Raw genomic sequence first — 17,970 nt, forward strand, 5'->3', positions numbered from 1 at the left:
ACTTTACATTGTAGCCTTGATACACCAATTAGAAGTTATGCAGCACACATTCAAATGCATTAGGATCCACTTAACTAATACATGCTTATCGGTGCATCAGTGGACGATCTTGTGTACCCTTCGTGGTGTGAATACACTCGGGAAGCCTTGGCCTCTAAAGACAACATGCAGCATCCTGACCTGACCTGGCCGCGCTGCCTTTTCTGGCCCCGGTGAACTCTCCAGGCTCAGCTGGCGCCTTGTATTGTCTGTAATTCCTGACCACATGGTTTCACACCTTCATCCGTTACTTTGCACAGTCATGCTGCCTGAGTGCCTTCTCACTGCTCCTGAGGTTAGAACTCACGTTCTTCTTGAGTCTCCGTCCTTACTTGATGCCACCGTCTCCTGGGTCGCGTAAGTCAATTCTGTGCTGGCAGCAGTAAATTACTTGCTTTTATCCTCACACACCCGTTGGGCTGTGAGCTCCTGGAGGGAAGGAACCTGGTCCTTTCTTTCCAGGTTTCTGGCACAGACACCTCTCCTTTTCAATTTCCTAGTGCAGTTCCCGGTAGAACTGCCCCTTGAACTGTGTGGGTCCACTAATACACAGATTTTTTTTTTCAGTAAATACCGTCTGCCTGTCGTATCTGAGGGTTTCACATTTGCAGATTCAATCAGTAGTGGATCAAAAACAGAATTTTGCATTCCCAACCGCGGTTTCCCAGCCTCGGATTCTGGCGGACTGCAACCCTGGATGAACGTGCGGATGTGAAGGGCCTGTGCGGGGGTTCGGTGTCTCTACCTGCAGAACAGCTGAGGGGTCAACTGTGCATGGTAGGTGGTCAATAAGTATTTGCAATATTTTAATTGGTTTTGAATGCCATGTTCTTGGAAAAGCAGAGCAACCTTTATAATGATCTCGGATGAGATTTTAAAACATCGCACAAAGACATGCAATGCATCACCAAGTCTTTCGGGTTCTCCTTCCAAAGTATATCCTGCCTATTTCTATCTCCACTGCTACTCCCCAAACTACGTCACCTCCACCTGGGCCATGGCAATAGGTTCCTCCCTGGTCTCCCCTCTTCCACTCTTGCCCCAAACTCCATTCACTTCACAGCAGTGACATTTTAACTGGGTAAATTGTAGCATTAACACACTCATTCTAAATAAGGATGGAAAACTAGGGAGGGTTTTAGGCAGGGGAGTGGCAAGGTTATATTTCTACTTAAGATGACCCCAGTGGCCGTGGTGGTGAATGTGCTGTTAATGGGAGGGGCAAGAGAAGCAGGGAGCCAGCCAGGAGAGGGTGACAGTGTGCAGATGAGAGGGGGTGGGCCGGACCCAGGCTGAGGCTGTGGGGACGGTTGGATGGCTGTTCGTCACCCTGAAGCCAACTCTGTCAGCTCTGTATTATGTGGACCACATTGCTGTCCTGGACAGAGCTCTCAACCCTCTTGAAGTAATAGATTATCATATTCATGCAGAAACGGAGGCTGGGCCAGGGACAAGGACAGAGAGGGTTATTGTCTGTGCTGGTGAGGAGCCTTCCAGCACTAGTTCTGCCAGTTACCCTGAGATGCTGGGCAAGCTGCTTAACCTCCCAGTGTTCTCCAAACAGAGCCAGGGATGTGTGGGGGGATTAAGTGAGGTGATGCTTGAGAAGTATAAGCATGAGGCATGGCAGGAAGTAGATGCCCAATAAAAGCTGCCTTATGATAAAACTAGAGGCCTGGTGCACGAAATTCGTGCACGGGGGTGTGTGTCCCTCAGCCCAGCCTATACCCTCTCCAATCTGGGACCCCTTGAGGGATGTCCAACTGCCCGTTTAGGCCCAATCCTACCAGTAGTATCGGGCCTAAACGGGCAGTTGGACATCCCTCTCACAATCCAGGACTGCTGGCTCCCAACTGCTCACCTGCCTGCCTTCCTGATTGCCCCTAACTGCTTCTGCCTGTCAGCCTAATCACCCCCTAACCACTCCCCTGCCAGCCTGATTGATGCCTAACTGCTTCCCTGCTGGCCTGATTGTCCCTAACTGCCCTCTCCTGCAGGCCTGGTCACCCCTAACTGTCCTCCCCTGCAGGCCTGGTCCCCCCCAACTGCCCTTCCCTGCAGGCCCGGTCACCCCCAACTTCCCTCCTCTGCCAGCCTGGTCCCTCCCAACTGCCCTCCCCTGCTGGCCATCTTGTGGTGGCCATCTTGTGTCCACATGGGGGCAGCCATCTTGTGTGTTGGAGTGATGGTCAATTTGCATATTACTCTTTTACTAGATAGGATAGAGGCCTGGTGCATGGGTGGGGGCTGGTTGGTTTGCCCTGAAGGGTATCCCAGATCAGGGTGGGGGTTCCCTTGGGGTGTGGGGCAGCCTGGGCGAGGGGCCTGTGGTGGTTTGCAGGCTGGCCACGCCCCCTGGCGACCCAAGCGGCGGACCTGGTATCTGGGATTTATTTATCTTCTATAATTAAAACTTTGTAGCCTTGAACAGAAGCCAGGGCCGGCCAGAAAGCTTGGCTTCCTCCATTGCCGGGGAAACCCAAGCCTCCTGCTTGCTCTGTGGCTGCAGCCATCTTGGTTGGGTTAATTTGCATACTCACTCCTGATTGGCTGGTGGGCATGGCTTGTGGGCATAGCAGAGGTACCGTCAATTTGCATGTTTCTCTTTTATTAGTGTAGACTAGAGGCCCGGTGCACTGGGAAGTCCTTCAGCCCGGCCTGCACCCTTTCACAGTCCGGGACCCCTCGGGGGATGTCCAGCAGGCGGACATCCCCCAAGGGGTCCTTAACACTGCCGCTGCACTTGCCAGCTGTGAGCCTGGCTTCTGGTTGAGCGGAGCCCCCCTGTGGGAGCACTGCTCTGCATTGAGCGTCTGACCCCTGGTGGTCAGTGTGCATCATAGTGACCGGTCGTTCTGCGGTTTGGTCGATTTGCATTTTAGGGCTTTATTATATAGGATACTCCCTGTACAGAGGAAAGCATAGCATTACTTGTAGTAAAAAATAGCTAGATGTGTGAAAGGAGATCTCCTTGTACATATGTACATGGATAAGATAAAAGATCAAATTAAAAAAGTGCATGAAGAATTTTATATTTTTAGTAATGACTGGCAGGTTGTAACAGTCTCATAATTTCTGAAATTATACTGGCAGCTACTACTCATTTTCTCTTCCCCCTTAACTTAAATCCACATAAAGAGATTAGAAACAATGAACGCAGCTGGACAGAGACAGAGAGGTCTTCTGGGGAAAGGCCCTGGGAGGGCGAGCCGAGTGGATCAGAGAAAACGCAGCAGCCTCCTGTGGAAAGAGGCGGTCGATTTGTGTGGAGGGGGCCATTCCCTCGGAGGTTTTCCTCAGAACCCATCGCTCATGTGGCACATGCCAGAAGGTGTCAAAACGGAGCAAACTGAGGGCTGCAGCGTCCTGCTTCTGGCTGGCGGGCTCCTGCGCTGTCTTCTCTCGGGGTGAGCCGTGCTCATAAACTGAAGGGGAAGCACCTGGGGCAGATGAAGTCTGTCATTGCAGACGCACAGGTGCCCCTGGCCCTCACCCTACAGACAGCTGTCTGTGTGGGCACTGGTGGCCCCCAACTCTCTCTCCAGGCCTCCTGGATATGTGGAAATCTGGATTTATGAGCAGATAAATCAGCACTGTGGTGCAATGAGCCGAAGTCTGGCCTGGTGGTTATATCTCAGGAACACCTAGGTGAGAGTCCTGGGCTTGTCATGAGCTGTCCCTTGGCGTAGCTGCCTGTGCCTCAGTTTCCTCGGCTGTAAGTGGGGATAGCACAGCACCTACTCCATCGGTTGTTGTGAGGGCTGGTGGAGATGATGCATGTCAAGTGTTTAGCACAGTAACTGGCACGTAGTAGGATCTTGATAATGTTAGGCATTGCTGTTGAGTGTTGTTATTCTTGCTGCTACTAGTGGTAGTAGAAAGAGTCTGTAACTACCAACTTTGCAAAGGCTTCACCTTTGGATTCTTTATTTCAATTTATGTTCTGCTTTATTTCAATTTATTTTCTGTTGGGAAATAAGGTGAAGCCTGGGTTTGGGTCTCCAGGTCACATTTTGCATCATGATTCCAATGCATCCTGTCTTGTAGCATTTTGGTAAATCCCATGCCAGTGGGCCACTGCCATCCCTGCCATTCCCTGCGGCATTTTAGTTTGATGAGAGTCCAGAGTGAACTACAGAGGACTAACAAGAGACCAGGAAGCCCGGCCGGTGTTGCTCAGTGGTAGAGCATCAACCCAGGAACCAAGAGGTCACCAGTTTGATTCCTGGTCTGGGCACATGCCCAAGTTACTGGCTCAATCTCCAGTAGGGGGCGTGCAGGAGGCAGCGATTGATATTTTTCTCTTATAGATGTTTCCATCTCTCCCTCCCTCTCCCTTCCTCTCTCCCTAAAATCAATAAAAACATATGTTTTTTTTAAAAAAAGAGAGATGAGGAAGGTGCACTTGGGTTCAACTTAAGTCCCAGGAATCCCAGTCAAATGCATGGAAGACTCCCTGGCCTCAGGGTCCCCTGCCCTGGACTACTTGGCAGGGCAGCACCCGGGGGGAATAAAAAAATGGGACAGTGTCCTTCACGTGGTGTTTGTGACTGTAAGTGAAGCAGGACCTCAGCTGTTTATTAAGCACCTACTGTGCTTAGCACTAGCGTGCACATGATGTGCACTCAACAGGTATCCAGGGGGAAAACGTTTTATTGTGTATCTTCCATTAGGATGTCGGGGGATGGGCAGCCAGTGAGCACCTCACAAAGGAGCCAGAGTGACTGACAAGCCCAGAAATGGGGGTTGGTGCTGCCCTGGTCCAGGTGCAGAGGGAGGCACTTGTTTTCTCTGAGCAAAATCTTTTCCCCCCAGAAATTCTTCATGACAATTTTTTTCTAAGAAGAGCAGTCACAGTGACACAAAAACCATAATTCTTACTGGAAGGCCTCCCGCCCCGCTGGGAAGTGAGAGAGAACAAGGGGTGGGCGCTGAGACTCCAGTGGCTCAATCTTCTTGTAGCAGCCTAGCAGGACCCATGCCTGAGGAAAGGTGCAAAGCATGGGCGAATGCAAACAACACCAATGGTAACAAACACCACCGACTCCGCTGTAGCTGTAGCTCTCACCTTACAGCAAATGCTTGACATTTATTAACTCATTTAATCCTCACAGTAACCCTCAGGGCCAGTGCTATCATTACCTCCATTACATGCTGAGCAAAATGAGGTCCAGAGAGGTTAAGCAACTTGCCCTCAGCTGGTGAGAGGTAGTGCCAAAGATTACAGTCTAGGCCAGTGATGGCGAACCTATGACACGTGTGTCAGCACTGACACACGTAGCCATTTCTGATGACATGCGGCCGCTGAGGTTTATTAAATACAATTATATATAACAATTATACATTTATGTTATTTAAACTATAAATATCGTGAAATAATGTTTTTTCCTCAAAGTGACACACTACCCGAGTTATGCTCAGTTTTTTGGCGAAGTTTGACACACCAAGCTCAAAAGGTTGCCCATCACTGGTCTAGGCAATTGACCTAATTGGCCTTTCTATATACTAATATAATAAAGAAGATAAAATGGAATAATAAATATATTCAATTAATTCAAAAGAAGGAAGAAAAAGAGGAAAAAGGAAACATATCAGATGGGACAAACAAAAAACAACTAGCAAGATGACAAACAGCAATTTAATTTAAACCTAACCATTTCAATAATTATATTAAATATAAATAGGCTAAACAAATATTCTCATTACAAGGCAGAGCTACAGCCTGGCTGGTGTTGCTCAGTGGTTGAGCCTTGACCCATGAATCAGGAGGTTACGGTTAGATTCCCAGTCAAGGCACATACTGGGTTGCAGGCTCGATCCCTGATGGGGGTATGCAGGAGGCAGCCGATCAATGATTCTCTCTCATCATTGATGTTTCTATCTCTCTCTCCCTCTCCCATCCTCTTTGAAATCAATAAATAAAAAATTATTTTTTAAAAAGGACTTGTTAAAACATAAAAGGAAAATCAGTATTGTTGTGAATTACTTCAGGTTGATGGACTGTGGTTCATTGAATTTAAGTTTCAGGTTTGTAGTTAAGGTTGTACTGAAACTATTCTAGACCTGGCTCTGAGGCTTACTCTGAGTTGGGCAAGTATTTTCCTTATTTGTAAAATGTGGATTCTAAGCCTCAGTTTCCTTATTTGTAAAATAGGGGCTCATTCATTCACTTATTTATGCAACAAATAATTTATTAGACTTTTATTACATGTCAGGCTCTATAGTTGCTTCCTTGAACCAAGGAGACAAATGTCCCTAATGATAAGGAGCTCACAGTCTAGTGGGGAAGACAGACAACAGATGAATAAAGAAAGTTATGATACGTGAGATGTTGATAAGTGCTCTAGTAAAAATAAAGGAGAGTAATAAAGAGAGGGGGGACACAGGTGGGCCCAGAAAGGCATTCTGATAAGGTGCAGAGACATGCAGAAACCAAGGTGAGCCACATGGACATCTGCATGGAGGAGAAGGAGCATTCAAAGCAGAGGAAACAGTGGGGACAAGGGCTCTGGGATGGGGGTCCACTTGGAGTCTTTGGGAAGAGCAAGGAGGCCAGTATGTCTGGAGCAGTGATCAAGGTCAGAGAGGTAATGAAATCCTCATCAGACAGGGCCCCGTGGCCATGGTAACAGCATTGACTTTTACTCTGAATCAGTGGGGGTTTCTCCAGCATTTGAGTGATGGGATCTGACTTGTGTTTTACAAAAGAATTATTCTACATAGACTGCAGGGAGGCAAGACCGCAGGGGGACTGTTTACAAGGCAAGTGCAAACAAATGAGGGGAGAAGTACTGGAGGTTTGGATTCGAATGGTGATGTGGAGGTGGTGATGAGGGCTGAGCTCTGGATTCATTCTGAAGGTGGAGTGAGGAGAATTGGATGATGGATGAGATGAGGGGTGAGAGAGAAAGAGAGACCAAGATGACTCCAAGGATCTTAGATCAACTGGGTGAAGAAAGAGGCCATTTATTAAGATGGGGGGATAATAATACCTAATCCTTGAAAGGCTGTCTCAGGGATGAAATGAGATCATGTAAGTGAATGCACTTCCTGAGCTTAAAACACTACATGGATGTAAAAGATAATAATTAGAAAGCCATGGAGGAGTTGCTAAGTCTCAAATATGCCCAGGTACCAATGTCTTAAGGCCAAAAGGCAGCGATGATGTTCTTACTGACATTTTTCTATTCAATAAAGAAAGTTATTCTGAACGGGCCAGGGGCTCATTCAACGAACCACAGTCCACCAACCAGGAGTAATTCTGAGTTTCCTTTTATGTTTCAACTAGAAGCCCGGTGCACGAAATTCGTGCACGGCGGGGGGTTGTCCCTCAGCCCAGCCTGTACCCTCTCCAATCTGGGACTCCTGGAGGGATGTCCGACTGCCCGTTTAGGCCCGATCCCAGTGGAAACGGGCAGTCGGACATCACTCTCACAATCCAGGACTGCTGGCTCCCAACTGCTTGCCTGCCTGCCTTCCTGATTGCCCCTAACCGCTTCTGCCTGCCAGCCTGATCACCCCCTAACCACTCCGCTGCCAGCCTGGTTGATGCTTAACTGCTCCCCTGCCAGCCTGTTTGCCCCCAACTTCCCTCCTCTGCCAGCCTGGTCACCCCTAACTGCCCTCTCCTGCAGGCTTGATCACCTCCAACTGCCCTCCCTTGCAAGCCTGGTCCCTCTCAACTGCCCTCCCTTGCAGGCTGGGTGCCTCCCAACTGCCCTCTCCTGCTGGCCATCTTGTAGTGGCCATCTTGTGTCCACATGGGGGCAGGATCTTTGACCACATGGGGGCAGCTATATTGTGTGTTGCAGTGATGATCAATCTGTATATTACTCTTTTATTAGATAGGATAGAGGCCTGGTGCACGGGTTGGGGCCAGCTGGTTTGCCCTGAAGGGTGTCCCAGATCAGGGTGGGGTTCTCTTGGGGCGTGGGGTGGCCTGAGCGAGGGGCCTGTGGTGGTTTGCAGGCCGGCCACGCCCCCTGGCAACCCAAGCCTAGGCCCTGGTATCTGGAATTTATTTTCCTTCTACAATTGAAACTTTGTAGCCTGGAGCAGAGCCAAGCCTGCTGCTCCCTCTGGGGTGGCAGCCATTTCTATGGCAGTTAATTCACCTTCTACAATTGAAACTTTGTTACCTTAAGCGGGTGAGCCCAGCCAGGGTGTGCGGAAAGCTTTGCTTCCCCTGTTGCCACCGGCAACCCTGGCCTGCTCTCTCAAGCTCCATTCTGCCGCCATTTGTTTGAATTTGTTTACCTTCTATAATTGAAACTTTGTAGCTTGAGTGGAGGCTTAGGCCTGCAACGGCTATGGAAAGCTTGGCTTGTTCTGTTACCTGGCAAACCTTGCTCTCTGTGGCTGTAGCCATCTTGGATGGGGTTAATTTGCATACTCGCCCTGATTGGCTGGTGGGTGTGGCTTGGCTGGTGGGCGTGGCTTATGTAGTGGAGTGATGGTTAATTTGCATATTACCATTTTATTAGAGAGGATACACAGTGAAGTGAATACGACTCATGACCTCAGCCAGGCTTCTTAAAAATTCCTCTCTCTAATCCTCTAAGCGGTGACACTGCTCGGATGTTTCTATCACTCTCCCCACACAATGGGGCTCAGTAAAGCTATTTTAAATTTAAGTGAAAAAAAAGTAGTTCATAATATTTCCACTTTCCCTGAATCTTCCCTTGTGCAACTTCCCAGGTTGCTCCCCCTGGCTCACCCACGCTGGCTCTGATGGTGCTATATCAAGGTGCCCACTGTTCACTTTTCAGGACTATTCTAGGCCCTCCTGGTATATGTCCCGGCAGGGATGATCTTTAAACGGCAGTCTAGTGATATTAAATAGCTATGGAACAGGTCAAAGTGAGCTACATATTTCTTCTTTCATCTATAGGATCAAGGTACCTGAAATATGTTAATAATTTTACAAATAAATCAACCGAAAAGTTCCTGAATCCAGATCAGTTAGTTCAATTTCCAACAGAGTCAAGGAAAAAAAAAATGTGGGAACTTGTCCAATGGAAAAATAATACCTATGCCAAGTGTTTGCTCTGGGGATGACATGAGGGAGTATTTGTGAAACTCCTGGTATGGGGCTCCCACAGCCCGAGATGTGGGTTGAGCTACTGATCCCTTTAAGGAAATTTTTAAAGAGCAGTTTTGAGGACAGATATTCATTTATATTTTTGGCCTCTCTTTTTGGCCTGCCCTCCCCTCCTCACTTCTCTCTCTCTGTCTCCCTCTGTGAGCCAGGGTTTTGCTAAAGATGCCAAATTTTCCCTGTGATACTGAAACTCCGCAGAATTCTCCAACCGTTTGCTTGAAACCTGGATGTGTACCTTGAAGAAGAGAGATATGCAGGAGAATTCCCATTCAACAGTTTGGAATATACACTGAGTGGCCAGATTATTATGATCTCTGAATGCATAATAATCTGGCCACTCAGTATATATATATATTAGAGACCCGGTGCATGAATTCATGCATGGGTGGGGTCCGGCCAGCCTGGCCAGGGGGAGGGGACATGGGCGGTTGGCCGGCCTGCTTGCTGGTCGAACTCCTGGTTGAGGGGACAATTTGCATATTAGCCTTTTATTATATAGGATATACACTGAGTGGCCAGATTATTATGCGTTCAGAGATCATAATAATCTGGCCACTCAGTGTATGCCAAGAATATAAGAAGGAGGAAAAGCTGACTCCATATGAGTTGCTTGTATGAAGGTCGCCAATGGCAACTGTTCACACCTCCTATATGTGGTTGTTAACGAAGGTGCAAGGGAGGGATTCATAGTCTGAGAAATCAGAATGCCTTTGACTAGGTAGATGAAGCCAATAAAACTTCTGAAACTGGAATCACCCAGCATGCTTCTAGTGAGGCAGTGGATGTCCTGGGAATCCTAGTCCAGAGGAGAAGGAAATGGTTCTATCTTGACAGTTAGCACCAAGGCAAACACAGTGCAGTGATCCTAAGAACAGAGGAAGCTTATGGCATAGCCACCCTCTGCATCCATGGGTTCCGTGTCCTGCGATCCAAATAACTATGATAAAAAATATTCTAAAAATGGTAGGTTGTGGCCAGTGTCTACTATGTAGTCAGGCCTAGAGGGCTGAGTCTGTGCACGCACAGACCATTTTTCTTGTCATTATTCCTTGAACAATATAGTATAACAACTGTTTACATAGCACTGATACTGTGTTAGAATTTTTAAGTAATCTAGAAACAATTTAAAATATATGTGAGGATGTGCCCAGGCTACATGCAAACCCTACGCCATTGCATCCGTGGGGGGTCCTGGACCCAGTCCTCCATGGAGACTGCAGACAACTGTAAATATGAGAGTAAGTATTTTAATAACCTCCCATGGATCCTTTGTATTTCTTTCCAGGTGGTTCTCTGAGGATCAGTTTTTCTATTTAGAAAATATTTTAAGAAATAAATGGAAGCGTGTCCAAAATTGCCCCTCAGAGAAGGAGTACTTACCCAGAATGCTTCATGTTTTGAGGCTTATCCATTCGGACAGCGAGTTTGATTTTGAGGTCTTGATCGGGGCAGTTTTTGGAGACTGTCATTTTGTGCCACTCTGACTGCTTGGGGCTGTTCGGGGTGGGATGGAGAATGACCTGTGGGCATAAAGGACAACCATCTTAGCCAGGAAATAGAAGCACTGTTATGGGCATATTTTGGTGGATGAGAAACTTTGCTGTGGAGAAGGAGTGTCTTGCCCAGGTTCCATCGCCCGAGGGAAGGAAGCCATTTGAAGCAGAGTCCTAGCCATCGGACTCAGAACCAAGGCTTTGCCTCCCAACTGCAGCTGCCTCCTGCCAACCAGCCTGGCCCGAGGATAGAAATGATGTTCTCTGCTCCTTTTTCTCTCTCCCTGGCTAATTCTCTAAAAGTAAGGACTGTGGTTTCCGGGATCCTGCTTTCGTACTTTTCCAAAGCTCAGAAGTACTACAGCAAGAGAGAGTTCTCCGCCCATCGCCCTCTTCACAGAGAAGACGGTGTGAAGGGAAGAAACACCTTACATCTCAGAGGGCACTGCTAGCTCACCCTTCTCCCATCCGTTGGGATCCCTCCCACCATCGCAGCAGGAGAATCCCTCAGAGGCTGCAGGGAAGGTGGGGGGACCTGATTTGATGGATGGGAAATGTGCCATTTAGAGAGGGAAGGGACCTGCTGCCAGGCACACATCTCAACCGATTTCAGCTGCACCTTCACCTCATCCCGGGGCAGCCCGCTCTGCCCTGGCGGGAAGGGTCGGCCTGAGACAGCCTCCACAGGGGGCTTCGGGGATGGTGTGCCCTGTGGGGCTTGTGCCTCAGGTCTCCCTGCCTCCGTGGCTGTGAGTGAAGCTCAGTGACTCCCCTTCTGCATTGGAGATGACCGGGTTCCAAGGAGCCACTTGGACCTGGGGAGCGTGCGCTCGGGAGGAGCGGAATCTGGAAAATCCCCTGAACCACGGGAACGGGAACTAAATACAGGGCAACAGAAGCTGGGCTGGCTGAGCGTTGCCTCTGAGCTGGCAGCATGCCTGGTGGCTTTGGCTTTGCTTTCAAAGCCATTTTCTCCAGGAGTGGGCAGGCCGGCCCCTCTCCTGGGCTCCTGTCACCACTGGAGGGGCTGGGAGGGGCCCTGCAGAGGCCGCAGCGCTGTCATGCGAGCTCAGGCTGGGCTCGGAGGGCAGGGACCCGGGGCTCTCTGGGCGACTGTGCATCAAGAGCTCCGAGAAGAGGAGGGACCGAGGCAGAAAAGGACCATCTGCCCCTTTCACAGGCCTCGCTTGTGCTGATTTTTCACCCTCTGACTCCAAGCCTGACTCTTCCTTCTTTTTTCTTTTTTCCATTAAATTCCTTCTCTCTGATGAAGGGACATTTGTATATTTGTGCTAAAGACAAAATTAGAGTCTTCTCAATGAGTTATGATGGAAATAAAAGAAACCCCGATATTTCAGACCACAGGCTGCCAACGTGTTTTTGACCATGCCCTACGTCTGGAAGATATTTTTGAGCAACTAGACCAATGTCTGTAAGTGCATCACTATCAATATAAAATATGTCAATATGAATACAGGCACGCCTCAGAGATATTGCGGGTTCAGGTCCAGGCCACCGCAATAAAGCGAGAATCTCAATAAAGTGAGTCACACAAAGATTTTGGTTTCTCTGTGTATCTAAAAGTTATGTTCACACTATACTGCAGTCTATTAAATGTATAACAGCATTATGGCTAAAAGTACTTTTTTTGCTAAAATATGAGCCTGTTGGAAAAATTGTGCTGATAGAGTAGTTCAGGCTTGCCACAAACCATCAATTTTTAACCCCCCACCCCAAAAAAAAACAATGGGAAAATGAGATATGCCTATATATAAATATCAGTAAAAATATGTACCCATATATATATATTTCACATTTATATGTCTACTTTGTGTTAACGTTAATTACATATATCATAGAACACACACAAATATAGACGTCTTAAAAGATGGGCTAAAGACAAAAAACTATAGTCTAAGTGCCTTGCGAATTGTGTGGCTTTGCTCTATTATGAGCCTTATTTTGCTGTATATGTTGAGGGCACGGCTGGTTGTTAAGGGTACGGGATGTGAGTCTGCATTTCCCACAGTCCTGACTGGCGTGGGTCCTGTGTGATCACTGGCCGCTTTGTCTCGGGTGGGTGACGGGACTCTGCGAGCAGGCCGCCACTGTTTTCATGCTGTTTGCCAGGCTTGAATATTAGGACTACTTCAAATCAGAGCTCCTCTGTGGTCATCTCTTTAGGCATTTGTTCATTCTGTGCGGGTTACCTTAGCTAAGATTCAATCATCAAATGTGTAAGTTCTCGTCACTGGCACCAGTGGACTTGACTTGCTGGAGGACCCTGGACATAAATGAGTCAGGGTGCCACTGGGGGCAGGGGGCGGGGGGACGGACCACTCCCTGCCCTCAAGAGAACTCTGTCATCTTCTGTACCCCGAGACCTGAGCCTGGAGAGTGGGGAGGAGGGCTGACCCTCTCTCCTGGGAGGCGAGGCGGGGCGATGTGCAGGGAGCTAAGAGGACAAGCCCAGCCTGGGCCGGAAGACAGCAGGTCAGGCCCTGGGCCTCCTTCCCTCCTGCCCGTTTGGCAGTCAGTGGGAGCAGTGCCCTGGGCGCCCGGAGCTCGTCAGCAGGCCTCCCACCATATGGTTCCGGGCGTTTCCCACGGCCAGTATGATGTCCACTTGCCAAAGCAAATGGCCTCAGCTCAGTACTGGCCTCTGTACAAAGACTGCTTCCCCCACGTGGGGGCCTCCTGGGGGGACCTCCTCTCCAGCATGGATGGGAGATGAGGTCACTGCGTTCTCCTCTGTCTTCATCCCCACCCTCCTGACCGGTCGACGACTCCTTTGTATGTGTCAACCTTGCTGAATTATTAGGGTCCTTCTGGGTGCATGTAAGCCCGGCGCAGCCCAGACACCTCATCTGGACATTCCAGGCTGCTAATCAAGCACTTCGTCATCTCAGCCGCAGCCATGTGTGCTGTGCTTTGATGTGGTGATGCTGATGTGGGAACACAACCGGCCCCATGCAGGAGCGCTGAGCTGCAGGCCAGCCAGCCCCGGCTTCTCTTAGGAACCTGGGTACCCAGGCAGGCCCTCCCAGGGGACTGTCTCACCCTGATACCCCTCCCTACCACTGTGTTCCCCTGGCTGGAAGACACCCCCACCCCTCAGACTGGACTGTGTCCCCTGGCTATGTGCTCCCACACACTGTGCTCTAAGTCCTAGTTTTTATGTCCATAGCCTTTACGTTTTTTGAGGTTAAGTTTTTGCCTGCCATCATTCCTGTTTGCTCTGTGCATAGCACAAATGACAGGACACATGGGCCCACAGTCGTTTTTGATGTATAAAAATTGGATGATATTGGAGTATGGGCATGGGTTTGGGGAAATAGTCACTCTCGTGCCTTTTGTAGAAGTATCAATTGGCATATACGACTTCTTAGGGGACAATTCGGCAGGACCTATCAAAATTCAAATTTCATTCAGCAAAATATTTTTTGACATTTATCCTCTACAGATACACACATATGTGCAAGGAAATAAATTGAAGATTATTTACCGAAGCTTTGTTTATATAGCCAAAGACTGAAAACAACCTACATAAATTCTGATGCATCCACACAATGGAATACTATGCAGCTATGAAAAAGGAGGGAAGTCAGTATGGCCGATTTGGACTAATCTCCAAATACACTGATAATTCCAGCAAAGTGCAGAGCAGTATGTATACAATAATTTTTTAGTGTGTGCTTCTTTTTAAAGAGGGATATATACACATACGCCTATATATGCTATGCTTGTACGTGCATAGACTATTTGGGGAAGAATGTACAATAAACTGAAAACAAGACTCTTGCTTTGGGAAACGATACTAGGGTGAGGTGGAAGGGATCCATCGTTTCACTACATGTCCATTTAATATTTTTACAGCATGCATGGCTTTTTTTTTTTTTTATTAGAAAGGTTAATAAAAATGAAACATAATAAAGATGAAACAAATTACTACTGTGGGATGAATGAAGGTAGAACCGGGATTTTGAACGTGGCTGTGTCCTGCTACGCTTGGGAAGTACAGCATAGAAACACTCTCCTGAGGGCTCCAAGGAACTTGGCATTGAAAAAGAGCACTTAGCAGTCACAGCTGCGGCCTGTGGCGGTGCCACCAGCAGAGGGCGCCCCAGCTGGCACGAGGGCCCGCAGGCCAGCGCCAGGGCAACTGGCAGGAACAAGTGTAAACTAGTATCTGGGGGAATATGTAAGAGAGAATGATTTACTAAGAAAAGTGGCTGTGTGGGGGCTGTGGCGAGCTCATGGCCACAGAGCTGAGGGTTGTGTTTTTGCTGAGGATGCTGTGGTGGAGTGAAAGTGGCCCTGCGGCTGAGGCAACATCACTCCTGGTGAATTACCGCCTCCGGACCCAGCGTGCGGGTCAGTATGGGAGGGACATTTGCAGCTGCCTCATCAGGACCATGGTGAAGGCTGGACCAGGGGCTGCACATTAAGGGCTTAGGACAGCGCTGGCCAGCACTGCCTGGGCCCCAGCAAACCGGGGGGCTCTGGGCGAGCTTCCTGCCTCTTCAGGAATCAGTTTCTCATCCACAAAATGAAAGGCTTTGACTAGCCCCGTGGTTTCCACTTTTCTGAGTGGGAACAGCTTTGAGAAGCTGGTGAAAGCTTTGAACTAGTGAGTCCAGAAAAATGCACATATCCGCCTCCCCCAACCCACCTCCTCCCACACACACACTATTTGCAGACAATTTCCAGGGGCTCCCGGGTCCCCTGGAATCCTCCCTGGACTCAGGTTGAGTGCTCCTGGGCTTGTCTCTTCTAACATGAATATCCTAGCTCTCTGGGACTCATGATTCTTGACACGGTTCTTCATGGAAAAGGAAGTTTGCAGAAAAATGAAAGGCAGGCTACTTCCCCATCTGTGTGCCTCTCCCTAAGGGGCAGAAATGGATACTTGTCATTTCTCAAAGAAAACACTAAATGTCTTCTTTCCTTTCATCCCGCTCCTTTCTGGGGGAGGGAAGCACTCTTTTTGCTATTAGCTTTGTTTGCTTTGTATTTTACTTCCATCTGTGGCGCGGGTCCCAGTAATATGACTCCAGGTCAGGTCTACAGATGAAAGGCAGAAAAAGGAAGTGAGAAGACAAAGGAAGAAAGAAGAAAGCGTGGGTAATGTGTTCTTGCTGGCATTGTGAGGTGCGCACACCTGTGTGCCTATCTTGGGGTATTCTCTTATTCTCTAGATAAAATATCAGAGGCCCAGAGAGGTTAGAAGTCTTGGCTGAAGTCACACAGCTTTCAGAGGGATTATCCATTCAGCCAGTGGGAAATGATATCTATTGAGAGTCTATGTGCTGGGCTCTGGGAATGGGGTGGCGGACAAAATCGTTTAGGTTTCTGTCTCCATGGAGTTTTCACAGCCTGGTGGGGAGGACAGAGGTAAACGTTTCTGTAAATCCTTCCTCTCTTTCTCTCAGAGGTGATAGCTCCAGTGGAGGATGTGAACAGGGGCTGCGGTAGCAATTAAAGGAGGATGGACAGTCAGCAAAGGCTCTCCAAGGAGGGAGGAAGTAGCCTTTCAAAGACTTGGGAGGCGGGGCCAGGGCTCCAGGCAGAGCAAAAGGCCCCTGAGGTGGGAAAGAATTTGGTTTATTTGAGGGACGCAAATTTGGCTTAGGATGCTGGGGCTCAGTTGCAGCAAAGGGCTGAGGAGGTGGGCAGAAGTCTGATCAATGATCACCCGAGCCTTTCTAGGCTGTACTTCAGAGCTCAGATTTTATTCTACGCAGTGTGGGGTGATGGAAGCATTTCAAGCTAATTCACTTCCGGTCTGAAAATACCACTGGCTTTTGGTGCAGCGTCCAAATAGCTGAGATGCAAGAAGAAATGTCTTTATTATCCACCGGATGTTTCAAAAATTGGGCGGGAGGACTTTTTTGGTTGAAAAAGAATTGGTGCTGAGCTCTGTTGGTATTGCATGGTGGGCCCCAGGGATAATAAACATCCGGGAAAAGAGTGAGCTAATCCTTTCCAACAGGGGATTGTCCCGCATGCCACCTGACTTTTGAGTATTCCCACTGACTATAAATGGAGGTGGGAAAACCTGAGTCCAGCTCCTAAAAAACCTTGTTACACATGCACTCAAAGTATTTCTAGCACTTTTCCAGGGAAATAAAGCAACGTTGTTATCAACACTTGCTTATCGATTCAATAAGTCAGTTCACTGGTGCTCAGCTTTGGAGTCGCCAGCCTCCACAGCGGATTTTGCAGCTGCCCCGTCACAGCGAGTCTCCTCCTGGGACCCCTTCTTGAGGTCTAATGCAGTCGTGCCTGGAGCTTCACATTTTGAAATTATATTATTATTGAGTCACTGCCTTTCATTCTCCCTTTATGTGATGTTGTGTTGATTTAAAGATTGTTAGGTGGGTCAGTTTGTTAAATCAGCTAAGACTTTCACTCCAGGATAGTGAAGGGCAGGGAGCGCTTTGGCCTAAGGGGGTTTGGGTTGGAAGGTTGGAGGACCCTGCTTGGTATTCGGTCTTCGGCAGTGCGCACTGTGGTGACCAGATTGGGGGCGGGGAAACTGAGGCTGGGAGAGGTTGAAGCACTTGCTTGCTCAAGGTTGCACAGTCCATGCAGAGAGGACCCCGGGATCTGAATGGCAAAGCCAGTCCTTCAGCTCTTGGCAATGCTGCCTCGGGGGACCGAGACACCCGCTCTCTGGAGCAACTTGCGTGCACACCGGCTGTGAGGGGAGCACTTACCCGCCCCAGTTCCTTGTCCTCCAAGGCCAGGACCCCGGTGCTCTCTGTGAACAGCTTCACCTTCACAGCAGGCAGCGCGTGGGTCGTGGAGAAGTCGCCCTGGGTGCCCCAGCTGTGGACAGAACGGGAGAGGTCAGTGTGGAGACCTCTGCCTGGACGAGGCTAAACTCAGCTGCCTTCTGCCTGGGTCGGGTGAGTGCAGGGTTAACGGAGGCGGCGCTGGCTGTCACATCCTCCTCCCCTCCCCTCCAAAGCTGCCAGAGTGACAAAAAGTGTTAATTAACTTGTTAGGCGAATGCAAGACAGATGCTCAGAAAGTTGCCACAGGTCTTCACAGAGCACTGGGAGGAATCAGGAGGAGTTCGCATGAAATCAAGTGGTGAGAACTCTCCCCCACGCTCTTGCTATACCTACACATATTCCCAGGTAACCACTAACGAACATTTCCTCGCATCCTCGGAGTCCCTGGTTCTTAGAAGCTGCAGTTCCAGATTTTGAGGTTTGGTCTGAGTCAACACCTGCCTTTAAAATGAGACTTCAGTAGTAGTGGGGAGTGGGGAGTGGGGTGTGAGGAGCCTCCTTTCTCTTGGCATTCAAAGGTGAGTGGGATAGAAGAGTG

The 17,970-nt window shown here is 48.9% G+C and overlaps 1 protein-coding gene across 17 annotated transcripts in view; it reads right to left on the reverse strand.

Moving 5' to 3' along the window:
- The window catches only part of CADPS (calcium dependent secretion activator), a gene marked incomplete at both ends in the record, with an annotated part of 452,199 nt that overhangs the window by 161,524 nt on the left and 272,705 nt on the right, over window positions 1–17,970 (reverse strand). For all 17 annotated transcript variants that reach the window (XM_079794579.1, XM_079794578.1, XM_079794572.1 and 14 more), the window contains 2 exons: window positions 10,520–10,659; window positions 17,352–17,463. In XM_079794579.1, coding sequence (XP_079650705.1) covers window positions 10,520–10,659; window positions 17,352–17,463 — 252 coding nt within the window. The remainder of the gene's footprint in view (window positions 1–10,519; window positions 10,660–17,351; window positions 17,464–17,970) is intronic.

Source organism: Cnephaeus nilssonii (genome assembly GCF_951640355.1).
Source record: "Cnephaeus nilssonii genome assembly, chromosome: 17".
NCBI classification, from domain to species: domain Eukaryota; kingdom Metazoa; phylum Chordata; class Mammalia; order Chiroptera; family Vespertilionidae; genus Cnephaeus; species Cnephaeus nilssonii.